Consider the following 19,458-nt stretch of genomic DNA (forward strand, 5'->3'; position numbering starts at 1 on the left):
ATTCCCTCTTTTCCTGAAACTCCAACTTTCAAGTAAGCTCAGCCAATATCAAGCAAAGCCAGTGTTTTAAATTTGCCCATACAGGGATAGATTTTCTGCCCTATGAGTGGGGTGCTATGAATATCCAGTTTTTGCTTCAATATGTTGGGCTCTACTCAATGTTATATATACCCAGGAGGATTTATTAGAAACTCTTCCATTGCCACTGGGAAGACAAACAATACAAACAATATGGCAGGACACCTTATATTGCAACCTGGACCTTTTTTGAATCAAATTAATACCTTATACCATTACTAACGATGCTCTTTTTAAAAACGTTTAAAATATTATTACTTTTTGAACTTTAAATTGCTTACCTTAGTCTATAACTGACTCTCCCTCATACTTTACTGAATATATGAATTCTATGTACCTTTGATAATATCACTTCTCCCACAATCCTCTGGGTTATGTGAATTTATCCTAGACTTAGACTATTAAATATATCTTGATTTGGTTTTACAAATTAAGAAATATATATAATAATAATGGTTTTATAGAAAAAAATCTAGAATTTAAAAATGGTAAATATATTAGATAAATACAATATTTGACTGCTTATTTAACCCCAAATTCTCTTTAATTTTGTCTAGAAATATTCTAAAAGAATTAAAACATACAACTCATAAATAACATACTTGAGCATCTCAGGTATAATATGTACATTTACTTATTTTTTTAATTAGAATTTTCTTAATTAGTATGATCTTTATGATTGGTTATACTCAGTTCAAATAATAACTAATAATATTAACAAAAATGAATACTGAACTAACAATGGAAGATATTAGTTTTATGCACAAGACATGAGTAAAAGCAATCAAAGGCAAGTTATATCAGGTTGTATGTTCCAGAAAGTATTAATTCCTCACACAATAAGGTTTAAATAAAATTGTAGTTGCTTCCAACAAGGAGTGGTATACTTTTGATTTCATAAGGAGATCTTGAAACAGAAATATAATAATAATCCCCACATATATTGATATTTCTTTAGGATACCACAATTATAGGATCCTTTATTTTATGCAAGCATGCTTCTTGTGTCAAGGCTAATATATTAAAGGACAGTCTGCCTCTATAAATAACAAAAAGGTGATATATATTACTTTAGAGTTTAATCATACATGAAAAAGATTAATCTTTAACATAACAAACATCATGTTTACATTAGCAATTACATTTGAGATGGCAAATGTTTAAAAGACATCATCTATCCAAATGTTCATTAAATGTCTATTATCTCTAATACTTTAGAGAATTAAAGAATATTAAATAGAAACACCTGCCTGAATGTTGCTACAGTTAATTATCACAGTTTAATAACATTCAAGGCATACATTTTTACCATAATGATTTGCAATTCTCAAAAAGTTAAACATATATTCTATAGAGACCAAAAATAATTTGAGTCCAATTAAAATAATAATTCAATTGTCTCTCATGTGCTTATTGACTGCCTAATATGTACCTACCACATTCCAAGCCCTTTCTTGGATATGATATAAACAAGATAGAACAAAAATCCCTGCTCTTATTTGGTTGCATTATGTTTATGTGTCGGAGAGGGTTATACAGATAATAAACAAATACACAATAAATTCTATAACCTGTTAGATGCTGATATAATTATGGAAGTGCATATCAGCAAAGGCAGATGAGCATATTTTGGAAGATGATTTCAAATTTTAAATAGGGTAGTCAGGAAATCTCACTAGTAAACAACCACCTGAAGCAAGTAAACACTTTATGAGAATATCTGGAGAATGTGTGTTACAGATGGAAGGAACAACATGTGTAAAGGGCCCAGTCAGGGGCAGCTTTTCAAAAGAAAATAAAGGAAGCTCTATGAATATAGATGAATATAGATGTGGGAGAAAAATGCTAAGGGGGCGTGTGATCAGGTGATCAGAGAACTAATGGGGCTTTACGTCATGATGTTCCATGTAGACAATTTTAAGAAAGTTCCAGGATCAGATAAGTAAGTTTAGAGGAACAGAGGTTACCATCTCCCACCCATTGCTTCGCTCATAAACCTGGAGTGTCACTGCAAAAGTAGGGAGCAACTATTTCTAACACTAGTTCCAGAGCTGTGGTTCAGATATTTTGCAAGTTGTAGGAAAGGGGGAGAGGCAGACCACAAAAATAGCAGCAGACCTACTGTCATAAACATCTGGCTTGACTTGAAACAGAGTGTAAAGGAATTCAAACCTAAGGACACTCCAAAATAATGGAGATTTTGGTGGTAATTAATTAAGAAGATGATTACTCTATGAGTAATATGGTAAATCACAGGACAGCTGATTTGCCAGAGATAACCAGGATAAGAGACAGTAATAGAGAGCTATGCAGAAACAAATCTCTAAGGCAAGCCTCAAAACTATCCCTGCAGAGGAGTCTGGATTTAATTGGGACAGACTAGGGAAATTTGTTTCCCAAGGACATTGTTGAAAACAGTGACAAATTAGGCCAGCAATTAGTGGAGTTTAACTGCTGGGTGTAATGCCCACAGAGATAGGGAAACAGATCAAACAAAGAATTAGTCAAAGCAAACCCGCTAAAACCATATCTTCCCAGAGTTATTATGCATATGCCCATAATGGGGTATTCTCTGAGGAGCAACATCAGAGTCTTCACATTGTGGGGGATCTATATTTAATTTTAGTAATCCAGCTAAATTAATAAATAAATAAACAAATAACAATGAGAAGCCCAGGGAGGGAAAGAGAGTATCTAGACTTCTGTAATACATTGTCTAAAATATAGTATTTTCAATTCCTAGAAACATGGATCCTTGTCTGTCCTGGGGGTGAGACAGATGACTGCCCCATCTTAGCTACTTAGCATTTTGGCTTCCAGGGCAAAAGAGCCAGGGCAAGGGGACAAGGCTTGTCTCCCCAAAGCAGCTTATAAATCATCAATTAGACATAGTGCTGCCTGGACACCTATCTCTGATCTCCTGCCTGGTCTCTGATCATTTTGCCAGCATATGGTAGGGGCCTGTGAAAACAATCTTCAGACTGAGTATGAATTCTTCATGTGCCTGAACCACCCCTGACCCTCACAGATGTTCCAAACTGATAAGCTAAACTACACATAGTCTCTCTCTCTCTCTCTCTCTCTCTCTCTCTCTTTTTAAGATTTTTATTTATTTATTCATGAGGGACACAGAGACACAGGTAGAGGAAGAAGCTGTCTCCATACAAGGAGCCCGATGTGGGACTCAAACCCAGGAATCCGAGATCACACCCTGAGCCAAAGGCAGGTGGTAAACTGCTAAGCCACATATTAGTTAACATAGTGTTATATTAGTTTCAGGTGTACAACATAGTGATTCAACACTTCCTTACAATACACAGTGCTCATTACAAGTGCACTCCTTAGGCACACCTGGGTGGCTCAGCAGTTGAGCATCTGCCTTTGGCTTAGGGCATGATCCTGGAGTTCCAGGACCATATACATATATGTATATGTGTGTACACACACATATATAGACACACATACACACCCAATGGAATATTACTCAGCCATAAAAAAGAATGAAATATGTTATCTTCTTTATTAAATTTGTGTTTGTAATTGATTTTTAAGATTTAAAAAAAATATTTTATTCATGGGAGACACACAGAGAGAGAGGCAGAGGCATAGGCAGAGGGAGGAGCAGGCTCCGTCTGGGGAGCCTGATGTGGAACTTGATTTCAGAACCCCAGGATCATGACCTGAGCTGAAGAAAGATGGTCAATCACTGGGCCATCCAGGTGCCCCTGTAATTGATTTTGAAATGTACTAATAATTTTGGAAAAGTTATCAAGAAAGTGATGTTTATATGTGTATATAAATATGTGTATATGTATGTATGTGTGATATTCATTTGTTAATTATTAATATTACATTATTCAGATACTATACATATATATTCTTAACTTACTTGATCTAATAGGGTCTCCATACTCAAAATCTATTACTATTTTCTTTGATTTCCCTTACTTCTATGTAGCTTATACCTTTAAAAACTTTTGAGTTAGGGACAAATGGGGCTAGGCAAGGCTAGGTAGGGGGCCATGGAAGCAGGCTCACAAACATCCCCAAAATGCTGAGGTTAAGGTAACCAGAGATAAGGGAACAAGCCAGACCACTATGCCCTAAGGTGTAGGCAGGGAGGGTGTCTTGTTATAACAGCTACTTGTAACCAACAAAAACCAGATCCCAAAGAAGTAAGGCAATAAAGATGTTATCACCAGCCCTTACTCAGTGGTGATATCAGTAGGTAATGTTAAAGGATTTAGGCTCCCTGATTGGCTTCCAATAAAAGACCAACCCGACCAGCCCCCACTGGCAACCCGACCCTCTCACTTCTGAGAGTTTTCTCTGTATCCTCACTACTATCACTTCACTCACTCTCCTTTGTCTGCAAGATTCATCCTGCAACTCACGAGACAAGAACCAAGCTCTCCCGTATCACTTTGACAATCAATCTTGTCATTCTAGATCTAATAGATATTCAAAAATACTCATGGGATATTTTGAATATTAGAATTTAATTCTCAGGAGAGGAGGCAAGATGGCAGAAGAGGAGGGGTCCTTGATTTATCTGGTCCCCCAAATTTACCTAGATAACTTTCAAAACATCCTGAACATCTATGAATACAACCTGAGATGTAAAAAGAGGTCAGCTGAAATGCCATAGAGAGAAAAGTGATCACTCCTGACAAGGTAGGAAGGTGGGGGAGGGGAGCCACAGAGAGCTGCGGCAGGAAATCGGAGCAGTGGACAATCGGGAACTTTAGAAATCTGCCCTGAAAGAGTCTTCCCTGACCGAAAAGTGCTCAGTGGGGAAATAGGGTAGAATCGCAGGAGGGGCAGTGAAGTCTTAATATTCCCTGAGACACAATAAGATTAGGGGCACCTGGGAGAAAGCTCACCCCAAACTGTGGTCGGATCTCAATAAAAGACTAGAGCCCCACAACCCTCCCAGGACATCTGGGAGAAGCTGGCAGGTGCACAGGCTGGCACCAGAGCTCTTTATCCTAGAGCCTGGCAAGAGACAGAGACAGGCTGTCCTCCACTCCCTTTGAGAGAGGCAGATCCTAGCAGCACAGGTCCAGTGGTGCAGGGCGATCCATCCAAGGGTGCCCCAGTGGACAAACCCAGCTATTTTTCATTCCCCCCAGGACAGGTGAAATCAGGAAAGGCACAGGACAGTGAGAACTCTCCCTTCAATTTGTGCAAATCAGTGCCCCCGGCCCTACCCCCAGGAGTGTCTAGGCCAGTGTGCACTGGGAGACTGTGGTTCAGTACTCACAGGGAGCTCTTGGCTCCAAAGCTGGGAGATCTGGCTGCCACCAGTTTTAATTTTTTTCTCTTCACCTTTCACCTGAGAGAGGCATGGCCTCTAGGGGAAAAAGGCCCCTGTTTATCACAGGATAAACAGCTCACACTGAGCTGGGCCACCTGGCAAGGGGTGGCTCATCTCTGCCCAGGGACAGACACCTGAGAATCAGCACAGCAGTCCCCTCTCCCATAAGACCTCCTGGAAGAACAAGGGAAGAGCAAGTGTACTGACTGAGCAGCATTGGAAAACTCCAGGACTGAGGGAAAATAGTATATGGAACTCAAAGTTTTTCCCTTACAATGAATTCCTTTATCCTTCAGATTAAAATTTTCCAATATTTTTTCTCTTTTCTTGCCTTTAACTACAATATTTTACCTCATCTGTTTTTAAGCTTTTTCATTTTTGACTTTCGTATTTCTACAATTACATGTCTTAGATAAATTCTTCATTTTTGGATTCCTTTCAACATATTCAGTTTAATTTTGGTAGATGTATGACTTATGGGTTTTTGTTTTTAGTTTTTTCTCTCTTGTTTTGTTTTACAATGGTGGAAGTTAGTACATTCTAACACACGGGCCAAGTGAAAACCCATGTTGGTTCATTCTGGGAGACTATAGTCTCTATTCCTTCCTATTCTTCACCCTCTTTTATCTTGTTTCTGTTTTTGTGGTCAGTTTTGGATCTCTGTATAAGTTTTGCTGGTTTATATAAATTTGGAATTTAGCATCTTCTAACATACAAAACAAAATGCACCCAGAACCAAGAGGATCACCCTCTAGGTCCACTTGGTGAGACTATATTCTCTCCCCACCACCATTTTCTCCCCATCTTCTTCTTCGTCTTTTTTTTTTTTTTAACTCTTACTATTTTTAATTCTAAAAAAAATAATACTATTTTTTTAAATCTGTTTTTCACTTTTGTGGTCCTTTTTTTAAAAAAAGAAATTTGTTCTGTTTTTCTTTTTCTTTTATTTTCTGGTCTCAGACCTCTTTGAAATTGTCTAGGATGTATTGTACTTAGGTAGTGGTTGATATTTTTTACTCTGCTCACTCATACAGCCATTCTGCACTGGACAAAATGACTAGAGGAAAGAATTCACCACAAAAGAAAGAACTGGAAGTAATACTCTCTGCCACAGACCTGCTAGATATGGATTTAAGTACCATGTCAGAAATACAATTCAGAAATACAATTATAAAATCCCTGGTGGCTCTGGAAAAGCCAAAATTAAAAATACTTTAACTGAGATGCAGCCTAAACTGGATGCACTAGCTGCTAGGGTTAATGAGATGGAAGAGAGAGTAAGTGACATAAGGGACAAGTTGATGGAAAGGAAGGAAGCTGAGGAAAAGAGAGAAAAACAATTAGGAACCCATGAGGAAAGGTTTCAGGAAATAAATGAAAGCTAGAGAAGGAGTACTATCCATCTCATTAAGATTTCAGAAGAGGTGGAGAGAGGGGACCACAAAGTATATTTGAACAAATCATAACTGAGAATTCCCCTAATCTGGGGAAGGAAACAAGCATTCATATCAAAGAGATAGAGAGGTTCCTCCCCAAATCAACAAAACCGATCAACACCTCAACATATAATAGTAAAACTTGTGAATTTCAAAGATAAACAGAAAAGAATAAAAGCAGCTTGAGACAAGACATTCTTAACTTATATGGAAAGAAATATCAGATTAAGAGCAGACATATTCCCAGAGACCTGGAATGCCAGAAAGGAATGGCATGACATATTCAGGATACTAAACAATTAAAACATGCAGCCAAGAATACTTTATCCAGCAAGGCTGTTTGTTATTCAGAATGCAAAGAAAGATAAAGGGCTTCCAGAATAGGCAGAAACTGAAAGAATATGGGACCACCAAACTGGCCCAGCAAGAAAATGAGGGGGTGGAGAACCATTTACCATTCCAGTGGTCCTCAAAAGAAAGCTGGGGTAGCAATCCTCATATCAGATAAATTAGATTTTATTTCAGAGACTGTAATAAGAGATGAAAAGAACACTATATCATGCTTAAAGGGTCTATCCAACAAGAAGGCCTAACAATCATGAATATTTATGCCCCTAATGTGGGAGCTGCCAAGTATATCAATCAATTAATAACCAAAGTATAGAGATGCATAGATAATAATACATTAATAGTAGGAGACTTCAACACAGCACTCTCAGCAAAATACATATATTCTAAGGAGAACATCGCCAAAGAAACAAGGGCCTTGAATGATACACTGGACCAAATGGATTTCACAGATATATACAGAACTTTCCATCCTAATTCAACTGAATACACATTCTTCTCAAGTGCACATGGAACTTTCTTCAGAACAGACTACATACTATGTCACAAATCAGGTCTCAACTGCTACGGAAAGATTGGGATTGTCCCCTGCATATTTTCAGACCGCAATGCCTTTGGAACTAGAACTCGATCACAAGAAGAAATTTGGAAGAAACTCAAACACATGGAGGCTACAAAGCATCCTACTAAAAGATGAATGGGTCAAGCAGGAGATTAGAGAAGAGTTAAAAAGATTCATGAAAAATAATGAAAATGAAAGTATAACTGTTTAAAATTTTGGGGATATAGCAAAAGTGAGGCTAAGAGGGAAATACACCACAATACAAGCCTTCCTTTAAAAAATTAGAAAAAAAATTCAAATACACAAATTTCACTTGCACTGAAAGGTATTGCACCAAAAGGTATTGGAGAAAGAAGAGCAAATAAAGCCTAAACCAGTCAGAAGAGAGATAATAAAGATTTGAGCACAACTCAATGAAATAGAGACAGACCAGAAGAAATGCAGAACAGATCAACAAAACCAGGAGCTGGTTCTTTGAAAAGATTAATAAGATAGATAACCCCCTACCCAGTCTTATTAAAAAGAAAAGAGAAAAGACTCAAATTAAAAAAACCACAAATTAAAGAGGAGAGATCACAACCAATATCAAGGAACTACAAATGATTTTAAAAATGTCTTATGAGCAACTATATGCCAACAAATTGGACAACCTGGAAGAAATGGATGCATTTTTGGAAACCTACAAATTACCAAAACTGGAACAGGAATAAATAGAAAATCTGAACAGGCAAATAACCAGCAAGGATATCGAAGCAGTCATCAAAAACCTTGCAAGACACAAAAGGCTGGGGCCAGATGGCTTCCCAGGGAAATTCTACCAAACATTTAAAGAATCATAATACCTATTCTATTAAAGATGTTTTGAAGGATGGAAATGGACAGAATACTTCCAAACTCGTTCTATGAGGTCAGCATCACCTTGATCCCCAAACCAGACAAAGACCCCACCAAAAAGGAGAATTACAGACCAATATCCCTGATGAACATGGATGCAAAAATTCCCACCAAGATACTAGCCAACAAGATTCAACAATACATTAAGAAGATTATTCACCATGACCAAGTGGGATTTATCCCTGGGATGCAAGGCTGGTTCAACATTCATAGAACAATCAATATGATAGATCATATCAACAAGAGAAAAGACAAGAACCACATGATCCTCCCAATAGATGCAGAGAAAGCATTTGACAAAATACAGCATCCATTCCTGATCAAAACTCTTCAGAGTGTAGGGATAGAGGGAACATCCTCAATATCATAAAAGCCATTTATGAAAATCCCTCAGTGACTATCATTCTCAATGGGGAAACACTGGGAGCCTTTCCCCTAAGATCAGGAACATGACAGGGATGTCCACTCTCCCCACTGCTATTCAACATAGCACTAGAAGTCCTAGGCTCAGTAATCAGGCAACAAAAAGAAATAAAGTGCATTCAAATTGGCAAAGAAGAGGTCAAACTCTCCCTCTTCGCATATGATATGATACCGAACATAGAAAACCTAAAAGACTCCACCCCAAGATTGCTAGAATTCATACAGCAATTCAGCAATGTGGCAGGATACAAAATCAATGCCCAGAAATCAGTGGCATTTCTAGACACTAACAATGAGACTGAAGAAAGAGAAATTGAGGAGTCAATCCCATTTACAATTGCACCCAAAAGCATAAGATACCTAGGAATAAACCTAACCAAAGAGGTAAAGGATCTATACCCTAAAAACTATGGAATACTTATGAGAGAAATCTAGGAAGATGAAAAGAGATGGAAATAAAGATATTCCACGCTCATGGATTGGAAGAATAAATATTGTGATAGTATCTATGCTACCCAGAACAATTTACACATTCGACTCAATCCCTATCAAAATAACCATGGACTTTCTTCACAGGGTTGGAACAAATAATCTTAATATTTGTTTGGAACCAGAAAATAACCCAAATTGCCAGAGGAATGTTGAAAAAAAAAAAAAACCAAAGCTGGGGGCATCACAAAGCCTGACTTCAAGCTGTATTACAAAGATATGATCATCAAGACATTTTGGTACTGGCACAAAAACAGACACATAGATCAATGGGACAGAATAGAGAACCCAGAAATAGGCCCTCAACTCTATGGTCAACTAATATTCGACAAAGGAGGAAAGACTATCCAATGGAAAAAAGACAGTCTCTTCAATAAATAGTGTGGGGAGAATTGGACAACCGCGTGCAGAAAAATGAAACTAGACTATTCTCTTCCACCACACACGAAGATAAACTCAAAATAGTTGAAAGATCTAAATGTGAGATAAGAATCCATCAGAATCCTAGAGGAGAACACAGGCAACAACTTCTTGAACTTGGCCACAGCAACTTCTCACAATACACATCTATGAAGGCAAGGGAAGCAAAAGCAAAAATGCACTATTGGGACTTCATTAAGACAGAAATTTTCTGCACAGCAAAGGAAACAATCAACAAAACTAAAAGACAACCTACAGAATGGGAGAAGATATTTCAAATGACCTATCAGATAAAGGGGTAGTATCCAAGATCTATAAAGAACTTATCAAGCTCAACACCCAAACAACAAAACAGTCAAGAAACGGGCAGAAGACATGAACAGACATTTCTCCAAAGAAGACCTAAAAATGGTCAACAGACAGGTGAAAAAATGCTCCGCATCACCTGCCATCAGGGAAATACAAATCAAAGCCACAATGAGATACCACTTCACACCAGTGAGAATGGGGAAAATTAACAAGACAGGAAACCACAAATGTTGGAGAGGATGTGGAGAAAGGGGAACCCTCTTTCACTGTTGTTGGGAATGGGAACTGGTGCAGCCACTCTGGAAAACTGTGTGGAGGTTCCTCAAAGAGTTAAAAATAGAGCTACCCTAGGACCCTGCAATTGCACTGCTGGGGATTTACCCCAAAGATACAGATTCAATGAAACCCCGGGACACCTGCACCCCGATGTTTCTAGCAGCAATGTCCACAATAGCCAAACTGTGGAAGGAGCCTCGGTGTCCATCAAAAGATGATGGATAGAGAAGATGTGGTCTACATATACAATGGAATATTCCTCAGCCTTTAGAAACGATGAATACCCACCATGTGCTTCAATGTGGATGGAACTGGAGGGTATTATGCTGAGTGAAGTAAGTCAATCGGAGAAGGACAATCATCATATGGTTTTACTCATATGTAGAATATAAGAAATAGTGACAGGGACCATGAGGGAAGGGAGGGGAACTGAGTGGGAAAAATTAGAGAGGGAGATAAACCATGAGAGACTCCTAATTTTGGGAAACAAAGGGTTGCAGAAGGGGAGGAGAGGCGGAGGGATGGGGTAACTGGGTGAAGGGCAGTAAGGAGGGCACTTTTCGGACAAGCCCTGGGTGTAATACTATATGTTGGCAAATTGAATTTAAATAAAAAATTAAATTAAATTCTCTAATATTTTAGATACATCTCCATTTTTGCATGTGCTCAAATTAACACACACACAGACATACACACAGTGAGATGTCTAATTGCTGCATTATGAAAAACTACATGGTATGTGGCACATTTGCACCAAAATAGACAAAATGAAATCATATTTTCTGTCAACAATCAAGTTTTTTAAATTATGTAAAATTCATAAGCTGTTTATATGATATCTTTAATCTACATATTTATTTTTGCTCAATTTATTTTGTTTCCCTAAAGAGCAATTAATGTATCAAAAGGATGTTTAGTGCTCTAGAGATATTTATGAATTGTATTTTATTCCTAAGCTCTAATGTTGAATGCTTTGCTATTCTGTGCTAATAGTTCTGTCCATAGTATAGAACTTGAATTAGGAGCAAAACTGGCTTAAAAATAGGTGGGTAAACTAAGGCACAGTAAAAGTAATTTAGTGATTACTTATTTCTAATGGCTATATATTTTCATGTATGTTGAGTCCTTATCCTGATTATCATGAGACTTCACTTGGACTTTGTCACGCTGAACAAGTACGCAAATCCAGGTATAAAAGAACATTGTAATTTTTCATGGAAGTGCAAAAATAACTTATACACATGAATACAGGTATTTTTTTAATTGAAGGAACAGTACATTCCTTTGACACTAAGGTAATTTTGATTATTTTAAAAGTGGTGAAATGTATATTTGCAGATCATTTTTTAAATGTTTATCAAATATTAAAACAGAATATGTTTGCTATTTTATTTTATTTTATTTTTTTTAATTTTTTTTTTTTTTTTATGATAGTCACAGAGAGAGAGAGAGGCAGAGACATAGGCAGAGGGAGAAGCAGGCTCCATGCACCGGGAGTCCGATGTGGGATTCGATCCCGGGTCTCCAAGATCGCGCCCTGGGCCAAAGGCAGGCGCCAAACTGCTGCGCCACCCAGGGATCCCTGTTTGCTATTTTAATACATTCCTTCTCAATTTCAGGCCAATTATACTACCTCCAAAATGTAATTGTGTATTTAAATAAAAATCTCCAAACATTGGGAATTTTATCATCACTGAACTCTAGTATAAAAGAACAATTAAAACTTTTCTAAGTCACCAGGTGTAGCTATAAATCACTGGAAAATAGCTGTGTTGTACCCATTAAATACCATAGAGACAGGTACATTTCGCTGATGTATTCATCATTACTGAAATTACTAATTACCAATTACTAATAGGACTAGATAATTTATTAAATGCAAACAAACAAAAATATGCTCATGTGCTCTGGTTAAGACAGTCTTCTGAGAGGATGAGAAAAGTTACCACAACTTAAGACTGCAAACAAGAACTTTAGCATGATTTTCAGAATACATTTCTGTATATGAAGTTTCCCAGGAGAGGCAAATGAAATTACAGTGTTTTTGATAAAGTGCTGCTTTTGTTCTCTTTTTCCATTCATGCGGGAACACATAAATGGTAGAAATATGAACAAGGGGCATTAGAAGTAGCCCCTGATGACTTTTTAAGGTCGTAACTTTGGGTGGTCCATGTTCAACTTGTATTGATTTCCACCATAGCAGTATTCTTACATTTGTTCTCACTTTAAAATTTGTGTAATTGTCAGATATGATTAAACATATTGTTTCATCCTGTAAAATCTTCACTAGTGACTGTAAAATCCAGTCAAACTAGCTTATTTCTCAAGAGAAAACCCTATAAAAAATTTTTGAGTGGGAGTTCGAAAGGCAATAGGGTTCGAAGTTGCATTTTTAAAACGATGTGTTTCAACTTTACATTGATGCAATTAAACAGAAGGTGGTTGGTTTGCCACACATGATGACATTTCTCTGGGAATATATTCCATTGCCTAATATTGTCACTTAATTTGCCTTTTATCTAAATCCTTATTCTCTGATCCAAAATCTGTTTCTCCTTCATGGCTTTCCTATGTCTATCAGTGATATCATATTTGAGATTCTCTTTTTATTATGCCTCATATTTATTCAGTTGCCATTTCATGTCTGGTTCCTTAGTATGTCCTATTTCATACTATATACTTTCAATTTAATTGTCTTGTATTAAAGATCATAAACTCACCTGTAGCAGTAGCCTCCCGACTGATACCTCTTTTAATCTCCCTTTTCTTCAGTCAAATCTTCATTCCATTACAAATAATACAAATACAAATGATACAAATTTAAAGTATCATTTTCACTGTCATTTCTCTTTTTAAAAATTATTGGGTCCTTGTTGTCTGGATAATGTCTAAACTCTTTAAATTGGTTTCTTTCATTCTTCACCTCCCTCCCTCCACAATCGGATTGTAACCTACCCTACTTGCTTTATCTCTATTACATTCTTTACATGAAACCTTTACTCTTGATCGAGGTCAAGGTCCTTCATCAAGGACCTCCCACATCCTATTCCCATTCCTGGTTTCACACCTTCTCTCATTCTAGCATCCTGTATCGCTATTGCTTCACTTTTGCCCCTGTTTATTACAAATCTACTATTTCATGTTAGAATTTTTTTATTATTTTTTTTAGTGCAATTACCTCATTATTTTATTTTGGTTTTTCTTTTTCTCTTTTTTTTTCTTTTTTTTTTTAAGGTTTTATTTCTTTATTTAAGAGAGAGCGCACAAGGAGGGCAGGGACAGAGACAGAAGGAGAGAGAGAAGCAGACTCCCCAGTGAACACAGAGCCCTAGGCAGGGCTTGATCCCAGGACCCTGAGATCATGACCCGAGCTGATCAGACCCTTAACCGACTAAGCCACCCAGATGCCCCAACGTGGTTTTTCTAAGCTTTCATCTTTTTGACATACCCACATTATTGACAAGATCGTCATTTGCAATACAATTTATATTTCATATAAAAAGACAAACTAAATTGCCTTTCCTTGATTGACCTCACTTTACTGGCCCTCTACCCCAGCTGATCAACTTTCAAAATAATGCAGAGCATCAGGCTGTGTTGGAAAGCACTAGGAGCTAGGACAAGATAAAGCACAGGTATGCACGTTAAAACACGGACTGGACTCTCAAGGGTTAAAATTTAAGAGGTTTATTCTTCTTTTATCAAGCAATGTCTACAGACAGAGCATCCACATGGTGTAAGCTACCAAAGAAGGATGTATGGGACAGACTTACATTAAATCATTAGACACTTTATATGGTTCATGTTCACAAGGGAGAAACTTGCTAAAAAGGAAAGCAGGTAAGTAGAAACATAAGTTGATTTTTGTTGTTTATTAAATCTACCTCCCATAATGTTTCCTTAAGCTAAGAAGAAATCTACCATATTACACAGCTCAGGATGCTATATATACATAAGGTATTACACACTATAAAATTTCAGGTTTCTAAGCAGTTTTATACAATTTAAACTTGAGTCAAATTTGTATTTAAAAAAGACCTTATTGGATTACCTTCAGTAAACGGAGGTCGTTTCAACAGCCCATTAGCATTTTTAGCAACAACTAAAGAAAAAAATAGTCTCCAAACATGTATATGACCTTAAGCCTAGATAATTATCTGCTTATTTCAATAAACCAATTCTAGCTTTAATCCACTTCTAGTAGCCTTTTATTTCCTCATTTATTTTTTAAAGAAGCAATCATTTTTACTTCTCTAGTGTCTCAAATAAGAGAATTAGTTAGGTTTCAAACCATAGCACATAGTTAATGAGAAGGTCATTTAAGGGTTATTTAAGAGTTGAGCAGAAGTCATTGAGGAAAGTTCTCAAGGAATGAAGTTCTTTGATGAGTTATATTTAAATTACCAAGGCGATAGTGAAGTTCGACTTTCCTCGCCACTGTGGAGCTAGCCCCTAGTCCCAATTTCCGCTACTAATTCTCCTAAGCCACTAATACTTCTCAGTTCTCTAGCCAGTATTTTCTCCCTGGTGGTAATTTCCCTACATGTGCTTTACTCTAAGCAGACACAAATGAGACTTCTTTTTTAAAGCTGAAAGTTCCTGCTGATTCAACACTGGACTACATGAAAAAAAAAAAAATAATCTATTCTGCTAATAAGAAACATTTGTAAGTAGTTAACATCTGAGACAAACTTGCATCAAAAATACAATTCACTCCAATGACGACAAGCAAAATGAAGAGAATACATTGCAAACAGTTTTCCATAATTCCTTTTCCTCCCTTCCTCCCCATGTTCTGTCGCATGCTGCAGACCATATGGTTAAGTTTCAAATAGAGTTTGTCACCTGTATACAACCTAAGGCCAACTTATGCCTTCAAATGACATTTCGTTGAGGTTGAACCCAATGCCGACGATAGGATTTGGCGCAAGAGACGCCGAACTTTTCTAATGACAAAAGATTTGTAGTTATGAGGGTGTTCAGTATGCAGCTTTTAGCCTACCTTTTCCTCTTGTGACATTCCCTACAAGGCACAAAAGATTATAAACAGTGGATGGGACGGAATATTTTGAAGTAAGAATTTTAAGGTTCCACAATACCTTTTTATTTCTAGTTTAAGCATACCGAAAAGTGGAAAGAAAAAATAAGAGATAAACCACCCCCAAAATGAAATGGTGCTTAAAGTCATCTGAAATTCCCTGCAGTTATTTTTTTTAAGTATTTAAATTTCTATTTTATTGGCTTAATATGTGTAATTATAGATTTGATTCTTGTGATTGATGTAGTTTCTTATTAAATGTTGTGTTAAATATTTCTAATCAACCAATATTACTAATTGTGTGCATCTTTGCAAAAAAAAAAAAAAAAGAAAAAGAAAAAAAAAGTCTATTTTATTTGGGCCAACCAAGTAACTTATGCTTGACTAGGGTATAATCTTGGAAAGTTAAGCTGAAATTTAAACAATGGATTAAGTGCAATGTACTGGAAAACTCTTCATTCCATTATTATGTGATAAGGGTTCCTAGGCATTTCCTAGGCATCTCCAACCCAAACGACTGTATTTCCTTTCTCCACTTCAGTGATCTCACAGTTTAACTTATTGAGCCGTCCATCTAGTATAAAGAGGGAGTCCTTGGAAGGCGTCATCAGGTATTGACCAAACAAGCCACTGTCCTGGATTTGCCTGTTCTTCTGGTTCCAAGGCCATTCTTCTGCCTTGAGTGGTTCCTTTAGACTCTTTATCATCTTAACCTTCCCAGAGGAGAGCTCCACGAAGAGCACATCAGTCTGTGTGCTTGAACTGCCATAGATGTTGTACTGATGGGCTTCGGTAAAGGATGGCTGAAATGCCAGATCAGATATATGCAGATTTGTGTGAATATCAAAAGCGTCCTGTATTTCTCCTCTGATGGTAATGTACTGGACCCTTACAAGACCCTTCACATCATTAATGCTGACAAGATAGTGCCCGTCTGGAGAGACATACGGAGTGCCTGTAACATCACTATTGAATCCGATGACTGAGTCGGTTACACCGTCCACCATAAGCTGTGGTGGGACTGCCCCCGTGCTGTCAGGCTTGCAGCCAATGAAGTAGTATCCTCCCAAGTGTGTATAGGCCAGTGACTGAGGAATGCACTTATAGTCCATCAAGTTAATTGTCTTGATGTATGACATGGTTTCAAGATCAATTTTTTGTAGTGCAGCTTCATCTTTGTGAAGAATAAATCCAAACCTGAAAAGATGAAAACCAAAGTTAGACAGGAAACTATAGACTGATTCCCACCTGAAAATGTAATGTGGGCAGGTGGAAAGGGCCATCCCTAGTCTAGGCATTAAATGTCAGGCTCTGCAGCAGTTTGTGTCACAGTCAGGTTAGAATTAAACTTTAAATTGTGCCACTCTTCTCCTTTCTCTAGGTCATTCTTTCGTTACAGCCAAACAATTGTAACTCATGGTGTAGAAAACGAAATAATTAAAAGCAATATATCTAACAACTTAGAAGAACAGATTTTACCTTTACCATACAGGGTAAAAAAGTAAACATTATTTTGTGTGTTTCTAATCCTTCCAATATCAAATAAGCTTAGTTTACTGCTATTAAAGTCAACAAGAATAAAAGACTTGAATATATACCTATTTCGCTTGCTTTGTTTACTTCTTATTTTGTCTTAAGATCACCAGGAAGCTGACATTCATCGATACTTAGACAATTATCCACATTTTTCTCTTCTTAAGCTGCCTTACAGGACCACCTTAATAAATGCAGTTTTTTTTTTTTTTTGGTATAGAACTATTAAACTTCTATTTATTAGATTTTAAGATTACCTCGATTAACTACTTTTATGATTTTAACACTTATTTTATTATAAGTTTTAAATACAGGTTGCATTTTTCAACCTTGCCATGCTTATATTGTTAATCGTTTTTGGTGATATACTTGCATCATATTGGTTATCTTATATCAAAACATGATGAACCTTAAGGATTTATGATTTTTTCTGTTAATTTAAAAGTAAATATTTCTTATTTACTTTGGTGGCCTATTTAATTACTTCAGTGCCTTTCAAGGCATTTGTCTTGAATACTAGCTATAAATTATTATAAGTCCCTGTGAGAAGTGTAAATATATTTTGAAACCATGGCTTATAAAGCCAGTGGGCCCATAACAAAAATAAGTAAGTTGAATAAGATAAAATGAGATGGGACTACTATATAAAATTATATTCAAAATGGATACTGGGTCAATCAAATTTTGAAGGACTCTTACTTTAGTTTTTGTTAATAATATCAGTTAAAACACATCCTAGTATTTTCAAAGGCTCCATAAATATATATCTTGAAAAAGCCAAGGGTCTATTGTTACACTGAATGTGCATCTTAAAAATAAGATGACTTGTGGCACAGCAAAACAAACAAAAACTCCGAAGATAACCTATTATGTTGTCACCTGTGCAAGTTCATTTTTGATATGCGGATTTTGATACACAAAATCTTATTTATGTAAAAAAAAGACCATTTCCACACATTATACATAAATAAATATGGTGCATCAGGGTAAAACTCCCTAAAATTTCAAATACAAGCATATGGCAATCTCAAAAAATAAACTCACCTTTAATATCATAGGAAAGATTAGATTAGTGTTTTCAAAGAATCAATCTTTGTGTTGTAATTGTGGAAGACAGCAAGTGCATAAGCACAAATTCTTTAATAAAATAAATGCAAAGTTGTAACTGCTTTTATGTTATTATATTGCATGTAGTTGGGAAGCCATATTAATTTTAGCTCTTTAAACATATGTGAAGACACTATTTGTTGTGACACTTTAGAGAGATGACAACTTCATCTATACAAAAGGATAACTATAATGTGTATCTACTCTTTTTCTAAAAAGTTTTAAATATTTATTGAAATATTGAAATATTCAATAGAATATGAGGCACTGGGAATACACTCTGGGTCAACATAACTCTCCCTGCTTTCAATGAGTCTAGGAATTTTAGTAACAAAAATAGAAAATGATGGAAAATGTAGTGATTAATGCTTAATTATAGCATCCTGCTATACTATTACTTAATTTAGTAGTTATTGCTTATTTTATTTACATGAGGTGGAATAAAGTAATCATTTTGAAAATAATATTTCTGGTGACAGTCACCATTTCTGGCTTATTTCCTCGATCTTTCTTCTTTCCTGTGTCCTTAATAACTGTGTTTGTATTTGTGTAATAACTGTGTTTCAGTAAACACAGCTCACATCATACCTATTTGGGATAAAATTTAGTTTTGATTATAATGGTATGAAGCAGCACATATGTGATTAAAATAATTTCTAACTGTTTCTATTAAAATATTAATTGCCTAGCACAGGTTTTAAATGCTATCTGAATATTAAAGAATAAAAAAACCCTCAAACTGAGAAAGCTGAGCCCCATTATTTTTTGTCCACATCAAAAAGATTGTAAAATCCTAGATCTTACTACTCAGACTCATATTTGTCTTAATAAATAATTAGTTCTGATTACTGTAAAGGGATATTTTTCCATTAATGGACAATCATCAAAGATATGTCAGTGTGTATCTGATATTATAAAATTTTGAAAATGATGGAAGAGATTGTCTTTTTTTTTAATGTTATGCATTGTACATGTGCCCAGAGAGAAAAGCAGTAATATGCACATTTAATAAAAGCAATAAGCCAATCAAATTTTGGCATTTCGGCTCCTCTCTCAACCTTGAGTCTTCCATTCCCTTTGGGCAATGGTTTGTGAATGCTAATGAAGAAGAATGCGACAAGCTCTAACTGCTGGTGAACTATTTTAACTCTAATACTAAAGAATGCACTCAAGTTTTCTGTAATACAGTTCAATCTGTTTTGCAGGTAATTAAAATTTTAAAAAAGGG

General features: G+C 36.2%; 1 protein-coding gene across 2 annotated transcripts in view; it reads right to left on the reverse strand.

Annotated features, from left to right (window-relative positions):
* Nucleotides 1–14,223: 14,223 nt before the first annotated feature.
* The window catches only part of FSTL5 (follistatin like 5), a 685,094-nt gene continuing 679,859 nt past the window's right edge, over nt 14,224–19,458 (reverse strand). For both annotated transcript variants that reach the window (XM_026008082.2, XM_026008081.2), the window contains exon 16: nt 14,224–16,787. In XM_026008082.2, coding sequence (XP_025863867.1) covers nt 16,085–16,787 — 703 coding nt within the window. In that variant the 3' untranslated portion in view covers nt 14,224–16,084. The remainder of the gene's footprint in view (nt 16,788–19,458) is intronic.

The sequence above is a fragment of the Vulpes vulpes genome, chromosome 10 (genome assembly GCF_048418805.1).
Source record: "Vulpes vulpes isolate BD-2025 chromosome 10, VulVul3, whole genome shotgun sequence".
Lineage (NCBI taxonomy): Eukaryota > Metazoa > Chordata > Mammalia > Carnivora > Canidae > Vulpes > Vulpes vulpes.